This window comes from Nannospalax galili, unplaced genomic scaffold, assembly GCF_000622305.1.
Source record: "Nannospalax galili isolate Female #2095 unplaced genomic scaffold, S.galili_v1.0 scaffold469, whole genome shotgun sequence".
Classification (NCBI taxonomy): domain Eukaryota; kingdom Metazoa; phylum Chordata; class Mammalia; order Rodentia; family Spalacidae; genus Nannospalax; species Nannospalax galili.
The window spans coordinates 687,274-709,267 of record NW_008359443.1 but is presented as its reverse complement, the minus strand read 5'-3'; the positions used below and the strand labels follow the sequence as shown (position 1 = coordinate 709,267).

The 21,994-nt window shown below is 48.3% G+C and overlaps 1 protein-coding gene and 1 non-coding gene across 2 annotated transcripts in view; one reads left to right on the top strand and one right to left on the bottom strand.

The window, feature by feature from the left end:
- Hephl1 (hephaestin like 1) overlaps positions 1–21,994 on the bottom strand; it is an 82,119-nt gene that overhangs the window by 23,641 nt on the left and 36,484 nt on the right. Inside the window, exons 9-14 of the mRNA XM_008823116.2 lie at positions 20,233–20,444; positions 13,812–13,962; positions 10,381–10,593; positions 9,160–9,373; positions 4,300–4,439; positions 566–706 (exon numbers count right to left, since the gene is read on the bottom strand). Coding sequence (XP_008821338.1) covers positions 566–706; positions 4,300–4,439; positions 9,160–9,373; positions 10,381–10,593; positions 13,812–13,962; positions 20,233–20,444 — 1,071 coding nt within the window. The remainder of the gene's footprint in view (positions 1–565; positions 707–4,299; positions 4,440–9,159; positions 9,374–10,380; positions 10,594–13,811; positions 13,963–20,232; positions 20,445–21,994) is intronic.
- Positions 19,080–19,186, top strand: LOC115068479. Its single transcript, XR_003847825.1, has one exon. It is a non-coding gene; the product is annotated as a U6 spliceosomal RNA (small nuclear RNA).

Below are 21,994 nucleotides of genomic sequence, written 5' to 3'. Positions count from 1 at the left end.
GAGGCAGGGTCTCCCTGTAGCCCCAGCTGTCCTTGAACTCGCAGAGATCTGCCTGCCTCTGTCTCCCGAGTGCTGGGACTAAAGGCGTGTGCCACCACACCAGGCCAAGGTTCACATTTTAACAAACCCAAAGTTAGGACACATACTAAGTTTGTAGCATGTTAAGGTTTAACTGGCAGTGTGCGTTCTCCTCTTATTTTAGTAACAGATAAAATACAAGGGACTTATAATTAGAGGCTTCAGCGCTGACAGCCTGGCATCTGCTGTGCTGGATTGTTGTAAGGAGGGTTGAGGGTTTGTTTTTCCTGTTTATGTTAAACAAAAAGCATGCTCTCTAGCACAGGTTAGCCCTCATGTGTGTTGGCCATTGTTATTTCTGACTGCCCTGTAAAGTCTGTAATGGAGATTTCCTAAATACTTAGTCACTGGATAAGTGATGCTCTTATACCAGGAGTGACCGGGAAGTGGCTGAGACACATGGAAATGGCTCTCCCAGACCCCGAGGATCAGAAGAGTAGAGCGTGGCGTTCCTGTCAGGATGGAGCAGACCTCCAGTGTAGCTCACCTGGCTGTGTGATGGGCACTTCGAGGCGCTTCCCACTGTCGGAATCCTCCACACCCTGGGCTGAGATGGAGTAGGGCCGACTGGCCTTGTTCTTAAAGATGATGAGGATGGAGTCACCAACCTCAGCGTGGATCATTGGGCCTAAAGGTAAAACACAGCTGGGTGTATGGTCACTGTTCTCTATAACATCAATGTACATTAAACACAGGCAGCACTGGGCAGGTTAAAACAAAGGTTATCTTCTCCATCCCTATACTTTCTTTAGAGAACAATTCTATGCAGTATTGGATACCATGTCATTATTAGCAATAGGACCAACCTGAACTCAAATTCTGCCTCCTTCCCTTATCTGAAGGCTTTGAGTGAATCATGTAATCAGAATCTCAACTTCCTCACCTGCAAAATATGTTACTAAGACTTTTCCCATGGGGCTACAGTAAAGATTAAATAGTATGATGGCATGTGTGTACAAGGTTCATTCAACAAACGCTGAACTTCTTACTACCACTGAGCAATACTCTCCAGGCAAAGCCATAGCTCATATGGTATACTGAGTTTCAGTGGTAAATGGGTGTGTTAGTAGTAACAAGAACCCTCTGGAATGGTGGGTATTAAAGGAATTTGTGATCTTCACAGCCATGTCGCTAATGCACATCTACAACAGACTCTCCATTCACAGTGTGGATGCTGTGATAGTTTAATTATCAACACAACCTAGAATCATCTGGGAAGAGAGTCTCAGTGAGTGGCTATCTAGATCAGGTCGGCCCGTAGTAGATCACGTCTTGACTGCGCTCATTGATGTGAGAAGACCCAGCTTGAAAGTAGATGGTGCCATTGCTTGGGGTGGGGATCTGGCCTGGGTAAGTGGAGAGCGAGCTGAGTATATCCCATCTGTGCATCCTTCCTCTTGCGTGTGCATGTCATGTGACCACTTCTCAAGCTCCTGCTTCTGTGACTTCCCCAGCAGTGATGGATTGTTACCTGGAAGGGAGTCAAATAAACCCTTTCTCCTCTAAGTTGTTTTCTGTCAGAAAGGAAACTAGGGATGACAACTTGACACACGTGCACTTTCCGGCCTGTCCTGTGAACACTTTTCTGTTGGGAACAGCTGGCTTGTGTGCCTATGCAGATGAGCCTGCTCCTGGGTCCAGGTGAAGCTGGGTCAGCCTGAATGGGTGATGCCCTCCTATGCCTCTCATTTTGCAATGCTAAGGACACGGCCTGCCCTGACAGAGCATGGGGCTTACAACCACCTTCGTGAGGCACAGCCTTGTGGTGTGCAGACTACATTGTATAAGTGTCTCCCACCTGTTGCCTACAATTCTCTCTTGGGAATTTTGTGTATTCCACATTCATCCTGAGATACACTGTACACTCAGGACAGTCAGGGGTGTGGCAACACCTGACTGCTCCTCATTGAAGCATTTGGTCCATTCTATATTCACCCTGACTGAGATATACTCTGCACTTAGGACCAGTCAGGATGCAGCAATGCCTGAACACTCATCACTGAAGCAAGCCCCAGCTTTGGTTGCTTTTCTTAGAAACATTACTAAATCATAAATAAATTTAGAATCTGGGCCTATAATTATCTTCAGAGGAAAATATTTAATATGAATTGGGATGTTTCTGTAGAGCACTCTTTTTTTTATTGACCAAGATGAACAAGAAACTCCTGTTTTTAAACAGTAAGGACAGGCATAGTAGAGACAGATAGATGTTTGAGTTTGGAGACATTAAAATCATCATTCATGGGGCTGGAGAGATGGCTTGGCAGTTAGAGCACTGGCTGGTCTTACAGAGGACCCAGATTCAGTTTTAGCTCCCACATGGTAGCTAATTCCAGATCAGGTGATCTTACATCCTCTTCTGGCCTCCATGGGTATACCTACATACATGCAGGCAAAACACTCATACACATAAAATAAAAATAAGTAAATCAAAAAATAAAAATCAGCCAGGCATGGTGGTGCATGCCTTTAATCCCAGCCCCTGGGAGGTAGAGGCAGGTGGATCTCAGTGAGTTCAAAGCCAGTTGGTATACAAAGTGAGTTCCAGGCCACCTGGGGCTACAGGAAGACCCTGTCTTAAAACAAACAAACAACAACAAAAGAAATGATTCTTTAGTCTTTACCATTTATACCGTCAAGGCTTCCTGTGGTGGTAACAAAGAGCAGAGACCTTCTAGCTAGCAGTGTGATGGGACACAGGGAGCAGTGGTGGACAGAGGTGGTCCTTCCATGTACCCAGGGAGTCCCCCGGAGCCCAGGCTGCTCTTTGAGCCCAGCCCCCTCAGCAAGACCACTCCCTTTCCTCAGAGCTCTGTGGACACTTAGGGCTCAACTGACTGACTCATGAATTACTCATCTGCAGTGACAAACAAGTTCATGTGCCAAGTGGTAATAAAACACGGAGGTGGGGGTGAGGAGGCATTTAATAATTATCAGGCTGACATCACAGCTCATTTTAATATTCTTAAAAATATTTTATTTATATCTTATTTTATGAGTGTAATGCCTGCATGTAGGTAGGTGCGCCCATGTCATGCAATGCCCCCAGAGGTCAGAAGAGGACATCAGATCACCTGGATCTGGAGTTATAGATGGTTGTTAGCTGTCATGTGGGTGCTAGGAATCGAACCCAGGTCCATCCTCTGAAAGAGCATTCAGTGCTCTTAATTGCTGAGCCATCTCTCCAGGCCCTTGTCTTAATATTGTAAGCACTACATGAAGCTGTACTAGAAAAGTTATCTTTGTGTTTAAAAGCAGAATAGTATTTTAAAAGTCCTCTAGATTGGTCCTCTGCCTTAAAAACTTTCTCTTCCAGTGGGGCTGGGTCTAGTTCTCCGAGGTGGGGGACAGTGGGGAGGATGCAGGAAGGGCTTCACTGATGCAGATGCCCAGGCAGTTCTGAGAGTTCATGGGCCAGGCCTCCTGACCTGAGCCAGACCTGTCTCCCTTGGCACCTATGTCACGTCAAGGGCTCCTCTTGGCTCACACTTGGTTTTATGTGTGTTGCCATGGTACTGTGCACAGATAAGCCAGGACCTCAAGCAGGTCCTGCAGACATTCTGCCTGATGTACTGAGGCAGCAGCCTGCTTCCAGTGAAAATTCTCCAGCTCAAAAGAGAGGAAGGAAAGAGGCTCAAGTGTGTAGACATCAGGAAGATTGCCCTGAAGGCAGGGATCTGTGTGCATTGCCTGGAATTTTACTACGTCTCTGTCTCTATGTATGTGTGTTATATGTGTGCTCCTCTGTCTTACGTGCAGGTGTGCTCCTCTGTCCGTGTATGTGGAGGCTGGTCAGTGTCTATCTCTCTCCACCTTATTTTGAGCTCACTAGACACAGAGCTCATTGATTGGTTAGACTGGGTGGCCAGTGAGCCACCTGGACCCTCCTATTTCTGTCCCTCAGTGCTGGGATCACAGAGGGACATTGTGTTACCAGATTTTTATGTGGGTGACGGGGATCTGAACTCAGATCCTCATGCTCATGCAGCAAGCACTTTACCAATGGAGCCACCTGCCCAGCCCCATGACTGCTCTTTGTATGAGCTGAATGTATAGTACATCCCCTAATAGTGGCAGACCAGGAAGATATTGCAGGGATGCTGCTCTGCTCCTCCCATCTCTACCCAGTCTAACAAGATGTGGGGTGTGTGTGTGTGTGTGTGTGTATGTGTACATGTATGTCATGTGTGGCATATGGTGCCTGGCTGAAATTTTCCATACCCAGGAGTTGTAGATGCTCCTCCCGTGGTGGTCGGGCTTTGATCTCCACAAATTCTCCATTTGTGTATTCCCTATAAACCACCTTCTTATACTGAGAGCCAATCCAATTTTCAGTGTGGTTCATAAATATATCTCCATGTCTGCAAATAAGAGGCATCATAAATTAAAGTTATCAGAAGAACTGTGAGGGTCTCAGCGGTATGGGGGTGCTCTGAGGTGGCCCTCCCTAACCCTGGCTGCGACCGAGTCTGGTCGCAGCCTTGCATAACTCTCTGAGAGCAGGGCTAGGACTTAGCACCTCAAAGCTGCTTAGGTCATGACGGGAGTGGCCCAGCATTGGCCCATGGCCACCCTTGGAAGCCATCACTATCACTCACTGCTGGGCTCTGAACAGGGCCAACCTCAGACAGTCCTAAGGGTCCCTAGAGGCTGTGCTTATCTGGCTGGTACCAACGAATGACACCGACACCGACACCGACACACCACACACACACACACACACACGCACACGCGGCCCTCACTACTCTAAATTCCCTCGGGTCTCACAAGTGCCAGTCTGGTTACCTTGTTCTCGTCCACTTTAAAGATCTCAAGCAAGCCTGCTGGTTGAATGTTGTGAATGCGCATGTTCAGATTCAGTGGATCCTGTTACTCATGGTTGTTATATTCTAGAAATCTGCCCAGTGCTGAGCTGTAACCTTGTTTTCTGAGCTCCCATTTAAAGGCACTTGAACACACATTGGTGTGTGTTAACACTGACCCACAGTGCTGTAACTCGGCCTGAATCCAGCGTCTCGGATTTTTGTACTCTCCATAGACACACCCGGCCCTGCTGTGCTCGGAGAGGAGACTGTGCTTCTGCAGTGCTGCCGTTTAAAACAGCGGAATCTCCCAGTAAAGCACAGAAATGAGGTGACAGTACTACGCAGACCAGCACAAAGGAAATCTGTTGATGGTGGGTCAGACAAGGGAGTGAGTGGGAGATGCTTCGTTGGACTCAGTTGTGGACGTGTGCATCTGGCCATGCGTGTTTCTGTAGCTCTCCAGATGTCTCCAGATGACATAGGAACCCCGAGTGTTTCTAGGTGATTTCAGGATGCTCAACAGTGGTACCTCCGGTGTGGGTCCTCAGGGCCTTCCTGGGGAGCTGGTCTTTTACCCCACTCTCTGGGAGTGGGGCATTACATGTCAATTTCAACAAGTAAACCATTTACAAAGGTAAAGTCTATGAAAACCAAGGACCAGCTTTGTGTGTCTGTGTATATCTAATCTGTCACTAAATGAAGAAAAAACTAAACAACAGCAGGGCACCTGGGTCCCTGCTACTGACACAACCTCTTTCCCCATCCCCTCTGCAGAGTGGTCCCCAGCTCTAAGTCTGACCAGTTGCTCCTACTGGGAAACCCTTAATGGCTTCCCCCTGCAAACCTGCTCAGTTTGGCTCAGGCCTCACACTACCTGCTGTTGCCACATCCCCGGCCTGACTGTCCATCACTGGCCACCCCCAAACCTGTACTCTGGTCATCGCGCACATTTGCTCTCTTGAACGCGATGGGGGCCCCCGGCTTCCTCATACTGATTGCTCGGCCAAGAACACATCACTCTTCCTCAAATGCCTTTCTCTGCATACCCCGTCTCAAAGACTGCTTCCTCTGGGAAGCTCTCCCTGACCACCTACCCTACCAGTCTCCTGGCTGGGACTGTGGTTCTGTTGTGAGCTCCCGCTGAACTGCCCCTGTTAGAAATTGCCTCCCTCCACATTTGCTCCAGCATCATCTTCATGGACCATGAAGTCAGCGTGGAAAAGCCTCGGTGCGTGCTTCTTTTCCAGCGTTCGCGCAGGCGCACGCACAGCAGTCAACGGCTGTACGTGCACTGAGTACACTCCCTGCAAAGAGACACAGCTTTTCCCTTTAATTTTCCAGGAGTCCCAGCAATGCCGTGGCCGGCACAGACCTAGAGCCGCGCGCTGTGGTTTCCCAGCTTTCCTCCTCTGCAATAGGCACACAGTTGAGTGCTGTGTACAGACTATATCATCATCTGACGCTGGGCAGAAGCTGATCTAGTGAGTTGAGTGTGCTGTGAGGATCATATGACCTATTATTTATAAGTCTTAGTAGAAGCCTGGTGCATAATTAGTGCTCCATAGCTGATCATTATGGTGAGTCTAGGGGTGGTTAAGTTAAACATAAGCTGGTCTACAAGCTCGGGAGTGTTAGAAATATAACTTCGTGAATTTTGGGGATAGGGGAGTGTGAGACAGGATCTCCCTGTAGCCCCAGCTGGCCTAGAACTGGCGATGTAGCTGTGTAGACCCGGCTGGCCTAGATCTCACAGAGTTCTACCTACCTTTGCCTCCTGAGTACTGGGATTAAAGGCACCACCACACCCCGGCTGTAACTTCATTTTTCTTTAACAGCTTAATTTCTGCTTTTGGATTTGCTCTTACTGTACAAATCTGATCCCAGAATTGTGCTGATGTCCATGTGTTGTCTTTCTGGGATCCTGAGGCCTTCTCCATTAAAAAGGAACCTCACAAAAAAGACTTCTATGTACCCAGATGGTGCAGAGGGTCTGTACTGGTCAGGACACTAAAAGTCTCAGAGATGACCTGTTCCAGAGAACACTTAAAAATAAATAGCCTTGGGGCAAAAGCAGAGGGTGTGATAGTGTTCATCTCCAAGCTTAGAGGCTGAGGTGGGAGGATCACAAGTTCAATTCCAGCCTAGGCAACTTGAGACCTGTCTCAAAATACAAAGCCAGTGATGTACGCCAGGGGGAGAGTGCTTGTGTGCCATGCATGAGGGCTTTGGTTTGAGCACTTGTGCTGAAAAAGCCAAAACGGGCACAAACTGGGGCACAGAGAGCACATGTCCCTCAGTGCCTGCCAGTGGACACATAACAGAGGTGCCGTCAGGAGAAGCCGCCGTTTCAATTCTGTGCCACATTAAAAAGAGCTTTATTATTATTGTGTGAGCATGTGTGTGCATGCAGGCACGCATGTGGCATGGATGGCATGTGTGGTGGTCAGAGGGCAACTTTGGGGAATTGGTTTTCTCCCTCCACTGAAGGATCCAGGGATCGAACTCAGGTTGTCAGCCTTAGGCAGCAAGCGCTCTTACCCACGGAGCCATCTTGCTGGCTCCTGTGCTACATTTTTATCTATAGAATTTGGTGTGCTTTGAGCGTGTGACAGTGTCCTTATCCTGCCTTGCTTTGACTAACTTACAGCCAATGACCAGAGTGGCAGAGAGTTCATGCATTTTGCCCTCTTCCCACCAGAACCCTCTAGTTTTCTATGTCACTTAGTAGAGGGTCCCTAAGCCTGAAGCTGGACCTTCAGCTTGTTCGGACAGATGGGGCTTCAAACAGAAGTTAAAACGCCTGACAGAAATAAGGAAGGTTATACTCCACTCTAAGCCAAGATGTGCACACAGGAACATTATTATGCAATTACTTCAGGATGATGGCAGCTGCTTAGTGAAATAATCGTTTTAGAAAAGGCCAAATTAGTCCTCATTTTCTATGGCGCCAGCCATGTGTTTAGCTTGTACATGTTTCCCAGAAGGATGTCTAGATTACCAAGTGAGTCAGTGAGTAATTGCATGGGTTTTGAGTGTTCTGGCCCTCCAGGCAAATTTTCTCCACAATTACCTTGAAGATTCTTTCCCACTTAACCATAAGGTGGTGCTGTTGCAGTGGCTTGGCCTCAAAACAAAGGCCGACAAGCGCAGAAAGGTGTGTTGAGAGTGGAGACAACAGTGTGTAGCGGTGTCTGCATGCCACAGACTTGAGGGTGCCTGGGGAAGGGCTGGGGCGAGGAGGAGGAACTGGACCACAAAAGACGGTGTGGTGTGTTGCCTGGATCTAGGTTCGGCTCCCCCTCTGCCAAGAGCCAGCTGATGCCTCATCCTCTGCACCCAAGCTCCCTCATCTGCACATCCAGTTATACCCAAGCAGCAGGCAGTTGTGACACGGAAGAGGTTAACTTCAGGGAGGTCTGCAGTCTGCACCTGACTCCTTTGCTTAACTCTATCCCAGTGTGTCCTGGGGAGCCTGGTCACTGGGGTCCAGGATTAGGACAGTAGAGGACCAGGGCTCAGGTCTGTGAGTGGGCTGAGCACTGCTGATGCTTCAACTTGTAGTCTTGGCTGATGTCACCTCCCATGGAGGACCCGTCTTGCAGATTCTCTGGGCAGCTTAGAGATTTGCTCTTCCCACCTTGATTTGGGGATCTGTTCCAAAGCAATGTGTTCAAACCCTCTCTGGATGCTCCCACTTGGATCTGTGTCCACCAGCCACAAGTCCTACACTCTCTGGTCAACCACAGTCCACCCTTTCATCAGCATTCAAACACTTGCTCTGCCTCGGTTGGTCCTTTGGTCTTGCCCGTCCCACCATTACGATGAGCCTGATGTTCCCTGAACCCTTTCCCTGCACTCTTACTCACAGGTCCTTTCATCCATCTGTCCATCCTACCATCTGTCTGACCATCCACCCATCCATTCATCCATCCGCCCCTCCCTCAGCCATCAAATCCACCCATCCGTCAATCTGTCCATCCATCCATCCATCTGCCCCTTCCTTGGCCATCAAATTCCTCCCTCCCTCCCTCCCTCCGTCACAGCTAGGACACTAGGGGAGTTGCAGGAGCCCACATGGTGACCCCAGGATGGCCTCAGACCCACTTCTAGGGGTGGAGATGGGAGCTTCACTAATCATCTGTGTTCAAAGGTGAAGAATCTCTGCCCGCAGAACTGTGCAGACAAACCCCAGACACTTTCAGGTTTCCACACGTGCTAAGGCCCACAGAACATGCGCATTCCCACCGAAGAGCCCTGGCGGCGGTCCCCATGGTACCTTTCCCCTCCTGCGTCCAAGTGCTGCTTTTCGAACTCCCAGTTTTTGTTAGGGGCATAATCCCATTCTACCTCTTCAGCGGCGATGAAAAAGGTTCTTAGCATCCCGTAGGGCGGCTCAGAAGGGTCCCTGTTGCCACAGCTGCTGACCTCATAGATCTGACTCATGCCTCGAGCGAAGTGGTGCAAGGTAGAGCAGAACACCTTGAACGTACCTGGGAGAGAAGCGGCTTGGCATTGCGCCCATCAGGCCATGCTGCTGCTGCTGCTGATCTGGCCCTAGCAACCTCGCACATTTTATCCCTACATCTAACCGGTAAGACAATTTTAAAACACTGGTTTCATGGTATTTTAAAAGCAGATCCCATGGGAAATAAATTACTTTAACTGGAGTACTTTCGGAGGAAAAAAAACTGCATGAAATTCATTTGAAGTAGAAAAACAGCCACATTTGTAGTAGAAAAAAAATCACAGTGTTGTTACCAAGAAAGGGCTTCTTTGGGTTGGCCCTGCTAACACACACCTGCTCACAGCCAGTCCTATGACTGTCTCAACCCAGCCCAGTTTACAGAGAACTAATTACCTCGAGAGGAAGGGCTTAGGCAACGATTAAATTAGACCACAGTGCGGGATTATGCCCTAAAGGACTTTGTAAATTAGAAAGCAGGTAAACGTGTAAAGTCAAATGGATTACTTCATTGCAGCCTTGAGCCAGGGAGGGGCTCATGTGTAGCATGTCATATGAAAATGAGAAAGAAGTTTCAACTAGATTTCTCTACAAAATATCAACCATGTCGGGCTGAAATTTATGTTATTTTTTATATTATTATTTTCTATTTTATGTGTATGAGTGTATTGCCTGCATGTATATTAAGTGCACTTGTGTCCTGAAATGCCTGTGGAGGTCAGAAGAGGTCATTGGATCCCCTGAAACTGAAGTTATAGATGGTTTTTAGCCTCCATGTGGGTGCTGGGTATCGAACCCAGGTCTTCTGCAAGAACAGCCACCAGTGCTCTTAACCGCTGAGCCAGCTCTCCTGCCCCCTATGTAATTTTTTTTAAACTGAATTTTCTAGCTGCATTGGTGAAGTGTCCCTAATTTGAGTCAAAACTGTACCTGTTTCTAGTCTGTGACGCGACAAGGTCTACGAATCTTTCCTAGAGGAGGACTTCATAAGGATGAATTGGAATTTGGTCACCTAGATGGACCTGCCATGTTTACCTGCATGGTCTGGCTGCATGAACACCGTTGTGGACATGTGGGGAAACAGAGCCAGGGAATCTCGATGAGTCCCACGCAGGTCAATGGTGTTGCCCTGAAAATAAACTCCGTGCATGTCCGTGTCGGTGCCCATCCCAATCAAGTGCCAGGAGACTCTGTCTTTCTTACACATGCTGAGGCCCGGCTGGCTGCCATACATGTAGCCATTAATAGCTAAATGGAAGACAGAAGATGGTCAGCACCCACTTTCATTCTACAGACATACTGAGAACACACCACCTTAGTGGGACTGTCGACAGATCATGTGACCTGCACAGAAGATCCTTTTGTTAGGGAATAAACACTACTTGGAAAAAGCCATGTGGTAAGTCAGTTTAAAATGGGAACTAGAATTAACAACAAGTAGTGAAATTATAAAATTTAGCACCACATGGAAGGGCATTATTCCAAGAATCGCTTAAGAATAAACCAGGTGGTTTTCTTACAAAATTTTTATGACAAAACTGTCTCATAGTGTGATATGGGACCTTTCATTTCACATTTTGTGTTTGCACATCATAAAGAAAGCATCATCCTTATAAAAATATCAGTTGACTTCGCCATCTCCTACTCTTCCATACAACTCAGTACAAAAATCACTTCCTTGGAGTCTCTTATCTTGTCGTTGCCCTTCTCAAACGACTCATCGGTTACCAACTCAAGTAATGCAATTCCTTTGATTCCGACAGACCTTCATTTGCCAATGGCTCATTTGCTTCTTTTTAAATTTATTCATTTATTTCAATTTTATATGTATGAGTGTTTGTCTCCATGTATGTAAGTACACCACATGCATGCAATACCAATGAATGTCAGAAGAGGGCATCAGATCCCCTGGAACTGAAGTTACAGGCAGTTGTTAGCCACCATGTGGGTGCTAGGATCGAACCCAGTGCTCTTACCCACTGAGCTATCTCTCCAGCCCCAGCATTTCCTTCTTACACTTATCAGAGATTTGTTTACCATATTCATAGATTTTGAATCATTTAGCAGAGTTCAAGCATTATGATCAGTGGAGACAGATTTGGGAGTTATAAGGGAACGGTACATCCATGATAGGTTAGCACGTGAGTGAATAAACTCACTTAATGATAATGTTTCCTCTCTTACCCCAATAAGAACTGAAGAGTCTTAGGTGTGAAGACTGTGATGGCAATCTACACTATTAGCTTGCCTGGACTTGGAATCACCTAGGAGACACACTTCTGCATGTGTCTGTGAGGACATTTCCAGAGAGGTTTAACCGAGAAGGAAAGGCCCACCTTGAATGTGAGTGGTGCCATTCCCTGAGCTGGGTCCTGGACTGAATAGAAAGGAGACGGCCAGCTGAGCACCAGCATCCACCTCAGCTTCCTGATTGTGGATGTAGTAGTGAGCAGCCTCGAGCTCCTGCCACTCTGCCTTCACCTCCGTGGTGGGCTGGACACTCGAACTGTAGCCAAACAAACCCTTGCACACTTGAGCTGCTCTTGTTGGATATTTTGTTGTAGCAACGTGGAAATAACTCATGCAGAGACCCTCTGTGCCCCCAGAGTAGCAAACTGATTTTGTCTTTTGTATCAATCCCAACCCATTGATAGTTACCTACAGCAGTACCTGGGGAAAGGTGCAGAGCCCACATCCCCGCTCTGTGTGGACAAATGCTACCATCAGATCGGAGTGTCTGACTGGAGGGTACATGGGATTATGCCTCACGCTTGATGTCCTTTAGAGAGAACCATTTTCCTGCTCCTTCCTAAAGCCCAATGTAGCACAGAACAGCTACTGTACATACAAATGACTTTCTGGTTTAGTCCTCTTGCTAATAAAATCACTCTATTTATGTGTCTTCAGGACCAGTGGTATTTGTTAAGTGGATGTAAATCTGGGATTATCTGTAGAAAACCCTGGGACTTTGAAAAAGAACATATTTGGGGGGCATTGATAATACTTTTGCCAGTATATTAGCTAAATTTTGTCTATAGAATTTGAAAGAGTATTACTATACATCATGGTGCCAAGTAATTTAGTACTAGGCTGGCTCAGTGGAGCACCTTTCCTGACTTTAAACTGGTATTTAGAACTTCTTTTCCACACTGTTCATCCACTCATTCATCAAATACCTTCCGGATACAGCTTAGCTAATACACACAGCTCAGCACAGAGCACCATGGGAGACACTTTCTCTTTCGTTTTGTGGCTTTCTCCTTGTAAGCAAGACCGAGCTAGAACTTAATTTATAATCAACATGAAATCTGAATTAATATACATGACTTCCCTGACATGTATCTTTAGGTGACATGAACATGAGCTTTACATGACCAAACTACACTGAGGCTGAATTTGATGTGGCCCATCCAGTTGCTCTGTCTGTATTTTCATATAAAAGTGTCTCCGATGATACATGTTTTTATAATTTGGCCCTCCCACAGTGGAATACTGTTTCTTCATTCCTAGCTTAGTTTCTCTTTTTTACTGTCTTCCAAAAAGTGTGGGGATGCACGTCTGTAATCCCAGCACTTGGGAGGTGGAGGCAGGAGGATCAGGAGTTCAAAGTTCAAGGCCAGCCTGGGCTACATGAGCCCATATCTCAGAAAAAAAAAACAAGTAACTTCAGAAATGCCCATGTCGAGTTATAGCAAAGCTTTTCCTAGAAGCTGGTATTGAAGACACAGTGCTCCCCGAGTTCCATGGGTCCAAGATGGGGCTCTGTTGGGCTCGAGCATCAAGGACCATGGTAGCCTGTGGCCTGGTTTGCAGACTTTGGGGACTTCCTGAGCTGCAGGCAGCAGGGGGCCCTATTTATTCATTCTTCTCTTATACACAATAAACCATTGTTAAATCCGGAACTAGAACGGGCAGTCTCTGGGCTGCTGCTGCTCGCTCTTGCTGGCCTGGAGTCTGGCCTCTTCCTCACTATTCTGCCACGTTAGGCAACACACCTGCCACTAACTGAATCCCGAACCAGCCACAGACAGTCACCAGGTGGCTTGGGTGATGTAAAGAGAGACAGGGAGAAGGAACGAAGTAATTTCTCCCAAGTGGAGATGGGAGAGGAAGCACTAGCATTTTATGAGTTAACCCTCTGGGCATTTGTGAGGCGCACTCTAGTGTGAGAGCACTTGCTATAACTCCTAAGTCTGATGCGGGGGTGTCAGTGATGTTCTACATTTCAGATGTTTTGTGTTCTGGTTCCAATTCTGTTGGAACTCCATCTAAAGCTGATAGGGTATTTTAGAAGTGCTAACATCACAGCAACTTTGGGAGATTCCTTGCAAAACTGAAGGCATGAAACGGCTAACCTCCCAACCAAGAACAAGACCAAAACATCCAAAGTCGAGGTGGTTAAATAAACATTTCCACTTCAACCCAATGAAGCCTCTCGTGGACAGGAGGGAAAGCAGCCGTCCTACCGTGCATCCGGTTGGATTTCACGAACCCTTTGTCCTCCTTGTCTACACTGTGGGGCCGCCAGGTAAACTTCTGAATGTTTTCATCAAGATACCTGCTGAGATTCTCATCGAAGACTGTGAACAGCAGGTAAAACTCCTTGTCTATTCCTTTCTAGAGAGAAGAAAGAAATGATTACATACAAAGCACAGCTTGGGGAGTCTGTAGCTCCACTTCCAGAGTTTACAAGAAGTGGATGAGGGGTTGTTAGCACAGACCCACCTGTTGGGTTTTGAATCAGGACTCTGAGTGTGGCTCCGAGTTCACACGAACCAAGAAAATGTGTCTTTTTTAAAAAACTTTTTTTTAAATAATTTTATTTTTTTTATTTTATGTGTATGCACATATTGTCTGCATGTAGGTAAGTGCACCTGTGTCGTGCAATGCCCACAGAGGTCAGAAGAGGCTGTTGGATCCCCTGGAACTAGAGTTACGGACAGTTGTTAGCTGCCATGTGGGTGCTGGGATTCGAACCCGGGTCTTCTGTAAGAGCAATCAGTGTTCTTAACTGCTGAGCCATCTCTCCAGCCCCAAGAAAACATGTCTTTCATTATTTCTTCCTTCTGCCCACGTGACTTGCTGTGAGGCTCTGTGTCTGTACACAGAAGCCTTTCTACGTTATGGTACCCCAGCTGCCAGTCAGGTCCAATCTTTTCCTTCTTTCTATGAGCTGCAAAGCCCTGACCCCAGCTTCCTCCCCGCACTTCCCTTCCTCCTCGCCTTCCTCCTCCTCCTCCTCCTCCTCCTCTTCCCCTCCCTCCCTCTCTGACTTTATCACTTCACACAGCCTGGCTTTCTGCAGCTGTTTTGCACTTTGGTCTTCCGGACACCAGCCTCATTCCTGCCTCAGGGCCTTATCATGTGCTGCCCCACATTTCTCGTGCCGCTCCATTGTCTGTTCAAGCTGGTCCCCTTCTGGGTTTTGACTGGCTCCCTCCCTCACTCCCTTTAGCTCCTTGCACAAACGTCATCTCCCTAGAGTGGCAGCTCCTGACCACCATCCTCCACCCCGTGGCAGCCCCTGACCACCATCCTCCACTCTGTGACAGCTCCCGATCAACATCCTCCACTCTGTGACAGCTCCTGACCACCATCCTCCACCCTGTGACAGCTCCCGACCGCCATCCTCCACCCTGTGACAACTCCCGACCGCCATCCTCCACCCCGTGGCAGTCCCTGACCGCCATCCTCCACCCCGTGGCAGTCCCTGACCGCCATCCTCCACCCCGTGGCAGTCCCTGACCGCCATCCTCCACCCCGTGGCAGTCCCTGACCGCCATCCTCCACCCCGTGGCAGTCCCTGACCGCCATCCTCCACCCCGTGGCAGTCCCTGACCGCCATCCTCCACCCCGTGGCAGTCCCTGACCGCCATCCTCCACCCCGTGGCAGTCCCTGACCGCCATCCTCCACCCCGTGGCAGTCCCTGACCGCCATCCTCCACCCCGTGGCAGTCCCTGACCGCCATCCTCCACCCCGTGGCAGTCCCTGACCGCCATCCTCCACCCCGTGGCAGTCCCTGACCGCCATCCTCCACCCCGTGGCAGTCCCTGACCGCCATCCTCCACCCCGTGGCAGTCCCTGACCGCCATCCTCCACCCCGTGGCAGTCCCTGACCGCCATCCTCCACCCTGTGACAGCTCCCGACCGCCATCCTCCACCCTGTGACAACTCCCGACCGCCATCCTCCACCCCGTGGCAGTCCCTGACCGCCATCCTCCACCCCGTGGCAGTCCCCGCCCGCCATCCTCCGCCCCGTGGCAGTCCCCGCCCGCCATCCTCCGCCCCGTGGCAGTCCCCGCCCGCCATCCTCCGCCCCGTGGCAGTCCCCGCCCGCCATCCTCCGCCCCGTGGCAGTCCCCGCCCGCCATCCTCCGCCCCGTGGCAGTCCCCGCCCGCCATCCTCCGCCCCGTGGCAGTCCCCGCCCGCCATCCTCCGCCCCGTGGCAGTCCCCGCCCGCCATCCTCCGCCCCGTGGCAGTCCCCGCCCGCCATCCTCCGCCCCGTGGCAGTCCCCGCCCGCCATCCTCCACCCCGTGGCAGTCCCTGACCGCCATCCTCCACCCCGTGGCAGTCCCTGACCACCACGCTCCACCCAATCACATAGTCATTTCACCCTGTGTAATCATCTTCATAACACCTATCTCCACCTGGAACTGAGTTTTTTTATGAACTTCTTTGTCAGAAAAGCTCCAGTTCTTAATTGGATTGTCCAGATCATCAAAATACGGATGAGTGTATCCTGTTCCAGAAATTTGTTTGGCAGGTCAGATTATAACATTTTGATAGCAAATCGAAGCCATTTTTATCAAAGTTTTTTGACATGGGAAGCAAGGTTTCCTGGTATTTTTTTGCCTCTTACCATTTTTCATGTGTATGTGTGCTGCATATGTGTTCCATGTATGTATATGCATGTTTTTCTGCATGTGTGAGGGCACATGTGTGCTAGTGTGCATGTGCATGTGTACATGTGCATATGGAGGCCTGAGGTTGGTGTTAAGAATCATCCCCTGTCGCTCTTCCTGCTTATTCACTGAGCTAGGGTTGCTCAGTTAAACCCAGAACTCGCCGACATGGCTGGTCTCTATCCAGCTTGTTCCACAGATCCCTCATCTCCTTCCAAGGCTGGAAGTGCAGGGAGGCCACCTTGCCCATCTGGCATGTGTGTAGAGATCTGGGGATTCAAGATTGACAGGAAGCCAGATCCGTGGGGCCTCCTGAGTAGCTGTGGAAGACCATGTCCAAGTAGGGGAAACTGGAGAAGGTCCATGTGGAGCTGTGTCTGAGGGGCAGGAGGTGGCCGGGAAGACGACTGGGGGAGAAGGTGAGGAGGATGGGGCTCCTCCTGCTACCGTTTGAGAAAAGGACTTCATCCAAATTCAGCCTTCGAGATGTGTTTATGAGGATTCCAGGTCATAGCGCATTGTTCACGCCCTTCCACAGATGTCAAGAAATACCTGGATTCTGTTCTGATCCTTATGCTTGCATGGCAAGCACTTAACCGCTCACTATCTCCCAGCCCAGAGAATGTGTTCATACTGTCCTGGAAGCACCCTACTTCTGGCTACACTTCCTTATCAGGAGTGACCAAAGTGCTAAAAAACCCAGTTAGGTTTCTGGATCCCCCTGTAACAGTTGTTTGTTAGCTGCCAATTCCACAGATACTCCAAACGGCAGCTGGAGCGGGTGAGAGGCTGCCCTCCGGCCACGCTTCTGCAGAGCCATACCAGAGCTTTATGACTTACCAGCATCTCTATAGGCATTACCAGAGCTCCAGTGAGACCTTGATCAGCCAATTTGCTCCTCTGTAATCAATGGGCTTTAAGGGTTTAAGTCCCTGTGAAGAACTCTTCTAACGTGACAAAATACAGCGTCCTGAAGGACTTGGTACAAAAACCTCTTAAAAATAATGGATTGAACTGACTGGAAAGAACAGAATCCAGGTATTCCTTGACATCCGTGGAAGGGCGTGAACAATGCGCTATGCCCTGGAATCCTCATAAACACATCTCGAAGGCTGAATTTGGATGAAGTCCTTTTCTCAAACGGTAGCAGGAGCCCCATCCTCCTCACCTTCTCCCCCAGTCGTCTTCCCGGCCACCTCCTGCCCCTCAGACACAGCTCCACATGGACCTCCTCCAGTTTCCCCTACTTGGACATGGTCTTCCACAGTTACTCAGGAAGCCCCACAGATCTTGCTTCCTGTCTGAGGACAGTCATTGTGTTTCCTCACTCACTCACCTCCAGAGCCAGCTCTGAGGCCAAGTCTGAAAACTCATCTTAATGGTTTTCCCCATGCAGTGTGGGCTTCATGAAGGCAGGGACATTTCTTGAGGTTCTCTGATTCCTATTTATATTTTCATTTCCAAGAAAATTGTCTAGAAAAACACTCAATACATACTTGAGAGTGAAATATTAAGTTCACACAGATGGTTAATATAATGGATAGGGCCTGGGCTGGATTATATCAATTTGCATCAATAATGACAGGGGTATGCTTACTCCGTGCTGTGTACTCCTAAGCCATGTGTTGGAGTGTCTCTGACCGCTGGGTTGATGATGATTTTGCTCTTCTCTAAAGCTCTCCAAGAAACAACATGTTTTCTGCCCTTTGCTCTCCTGTCTCTAACACGCTCCCTACCCGAGCCACTCCCCACTCCTCATCCTGCTGCCTGCCCCACAGGGATCTGCAGCAATCTATTCAACTGTCTCTCTCTCTCTCTCTCTCTCTCTCTCTCTCTCTCTCTCTCTCGATGATACTGATAAGGTCTATACTGACGTAATCTACACTCGGTGGCCTGCTCCTTGTCCACCTGCTCCTGTTGTGCTGTATTTGCCCATGTATCTTAATGGGGGGATGAGGGGAAAAACAAGAGGAGGAGGAGGAAGAGGAGGAGGGGGAGGAGGAAGAGGAGGAGGGGTAGGAAACACAATTCACCTCCTGTTGGTTCAAAGGGGAAGAGGAGGAGGAGGAGGAGGAGGAGGAAGAGGAGGAAGAGGAGGAAGGGAGGAGGAAGAGGAGGAAGAGGAGGAAGGGAGGAGGAGGGGGAGGAGGGGAGGAGGGGAAGGGAGGGGAGGAAACAGGCAAGAGGAAGGGGTAGAGAGGAAGAAAGGGGACAGGAAGTGGAAGTTGAGTTAATTGAATGGTTATGTGGAAGGCAGTGACTAGTAGAAATCAGCCTTATATCACTTGACCATATTCTATGACATCACCAGAAATCAGCCATATACCACTTGACCCTATTCTATCACCTCTGGGAAAATTTATGACAGTTTTCTGGAAAGAAACACACCTTTCTACGCCTTTCTCGCCTCCTGTCTAGAAGAAGCCTGACCAGGTTTCTATCTACAGAGAAACTGACACATGGCAGGTTATTTGTTAGGTATTTCTTACATTGAAAATAACTATCTCAAGCCAAATTATTTTATCTCTCAACTAAATACCAGGTATTTTATTGTTTTGTTGTTTGTTTTTTCATGAATCTTGTATAAATGGTCTTACCGTAAAATAACAACTTCTGGGCTGAAGAAATGGCTGAGCGGTTAAGAGCACAGGCTGCTCTTGCGGAGGACCTGGATTTGATTCCCAGCACCCACAAAGCAGCTAACAACCATCTGTAACTCCAGTTCCAGGGGATCCGATGCCTTCTTCTGACCTTTGTGGGCATTGTACAACATGGGTGCACTTACACACATGCAGGCAATACACTCGTACACATGAAAACTAAAAACAGTGCTCGCTTCTGCAGTGCATATACTAAAACTGGAACGATACAGAGAAGATTAGCATGACCCCTGCGCAAGGATGACACACAAATTCATGAAGCGTTCCATATTTTCTCTTAATAAAGATTATCCACTCCAAAAAAACCACTAAAAATGTCTTTTTAAAAATAACACTTCCATAGACTCTAAGGAAACTCTCAACGTCTTCATTGTGTGAATACAATGGAAAAGAGAAAATCAGAACTACCTCACAATTATTTCCCAGTATTGATCTTTCGTTCAAGGACTTGATACCATGGTGCAAGCATGTCAGTGTACTGGGGAAAGGGTAGAGGTTGATGCCCTGAGTCCTGTGTTCTGATGACCTTCAGAGCTTACTGAGTCCCTGGAATACCACCTAGTATCTCAATCTGAGATAGATCAAGACGTTTGCTGTCCTCTGAATCTAGAATCTTCTAAGAGCCCAGAAGTGAGTCCACACAATGACAAATATTATGCCATTTAAATAAATTGTCATGTTATGTCTGATTGTGGTTCATTAGATGAATTTTCCATTTTCATAAATATATTTGAATTGTCCAGACACAGCTTGAAATCCTATGCTATGCACTGCCTATCAGGACAACCCTCCAAACCTCTGAGCTAGGATTTGCAAAAACTATCTTAATACTGCCTCATACTTTTGAATAGCTGTCTCCACATCTTCTCAACCTCTCAGTCACCATGATTTACTTCCTGCTTCCAGTAGTGAGTTACAGCAGTTCTCAGCTTTGGCTGTGAACCAGAGTTACCAGGAGATTCTGATTTGATTGGAGCATATGGATAAAGGATGCTGAAAATATGCATGACGTGACCACACCTGAGAAACACTGCTCAGCAAGAAGGATCCCAATCACATACCCATGTAGCTCTCTGAAGATTCCAGAATCAAGGCAACATGCAGGGAACAAGGCTCATCAAGTCCCCGTCACCACAAGTAGAAAGGTGAGATCATGGGCACTGATAACTCAGAAATTTAGACCGTAAATTCAAAAATAACCCTCCTTATTGTAAAGTCGGTTTCGTACCTGACCATCACCAATGCCAACCTCTATTCTCATCGTGGGTCCCTGAGGCTCCAACACAACCCTGACAAGAGCTTGGTGAGACTGCTGGCCTACCTGTGTCCCGTCAGCATTGAGGGAGCCCTTCTTACAGACCAGCAGAGGCCCCACCAGGCCAGCACTGGTGTCTTTGATTGGCTGGACTTCAGAGAAGTAGAGGTAGGTCAGGCAGGGGGGATCTTCATCTGCCGGGCTGACATCTTCAGGCACCGTCCACCTGTAGGTGAAGGTCTCACCTGGCTTGACATGAGCCCCTGGTTTCAGAAACCCTGGGGATGCAAAGGAAAGAGTATAGCCACAGCCAAGAACACCACGCCTGCCGGACTGCCCTGGATGGCTCTCTCTGACCATGTATTTTACAGAAGGAAGGTCTCTCTCCCCATTCCTCCCTCTCTCTCATCTCCCTGTAGCACAGCTGTCCTGGAACTCACTATGCAGACCAGGCTGGACTCCATCTTACAGAGATTCACTTGCCTCAGCCTGGGTTCTTTTCCCTTAGGTGTCCTGCCCCGAGAGCCCATAGCCCACTAGGGCTATTGTATGAGACAGAAGCTGAAATCAGTGGCTTTCAGTAGGTTGCTCGTGTCTCATACCTATGGGTAGCACTTACTGAACTCAAGAGGACAGGAAGCTGGGAGGGAGAAGGGATGAGGGGGTATTGGCGGTGAGTAGCGGTAGATGAATATAATCAATAGATATTGTATTGAAGAATGAAATCTTCAAAAATAAATTTAATGTTATTAAAAAGAAATAAAATGTTCTTAGCACAGTACCATGTAGTGAGCACAGAGTGAAACATTACAAAATAAATTTAAACTAAAAATATACACCAAGCAGGGCCTGGTGGCGCACGCCTTTAATCCCAGCACTCAGGAGGCAGAGGCAGGAAGATCTCTGTGAGATCAAGGCCAGCCTGGTCTACATAAGAAGTTCCAGGCCAGCTGGGGCTACAGGAAGACTCATCCTCAGAAACAAGTACAAAACTCAATAACCAAGATAAATAATAAATGAATGAATGGATAGGGCGTGGGGTGTGAGACCAGTGATAGAATTCTTATGTAGGAAGTACAGGAACTCTGATTCACTCCCCAGCACCACAAGTGGAGACACAGGCATCCCCAGATAGGGGCAAGTGCTGCACCCCCCAGAGCCTAGCCTGTTTGATCTGTGTTGTGTCATGTAGGCATGTCCACTTACCCAAGATAACAGGAAAGGGTTGCGCCAGGTACATACCACTCACCCTTCCCTGATTGAGACACCTGAAGGAAGTTGTGACATTTTTCTTGTTTTGAAGTTATTGGTTTGTGAAATGCTTGCTTTGAAACTATTGGCTGTATGAACGCGGGCTTTTGTGTAACGGTTGTGGGAGCCTATATAATCTTTACCTAAAATTGCCTCAGGGTCAATCGCTCTAACCAGACCTGTGTGTCTTGGAAGGACAGTCAGCCCCAGCTAGCTGGTTTAATAAAACTCTGTTTGATTTTTGCATCTCCATACTCGTGCATTTGTTCCCCAGAAGAGACCCACTGAGTCAAGGACCCTAACACTATCACGAGAGGAGAGAGGGAGAGAGAGAGAGGAGAGAGGAGAGAGAGGGAGAGAGGAGAGAGAGGAGAGAGGAGAGAGAGAGAAATTGTTGTAGTCTTTGTAGATTGCATGGTATTGCAAGTCTATATGGTGTCGTTGAGTGTCTTCTGTACCCTTCCTCCAGAAGGTGCCTGTGCTGATAGCTTTAGTGTCAACTTGACACACCTGGGCTGAGGGAGCCTCAATCGGGGAATTGCCTCTATTGGACTGGCCTGTGGCCATGTCTGAGGGG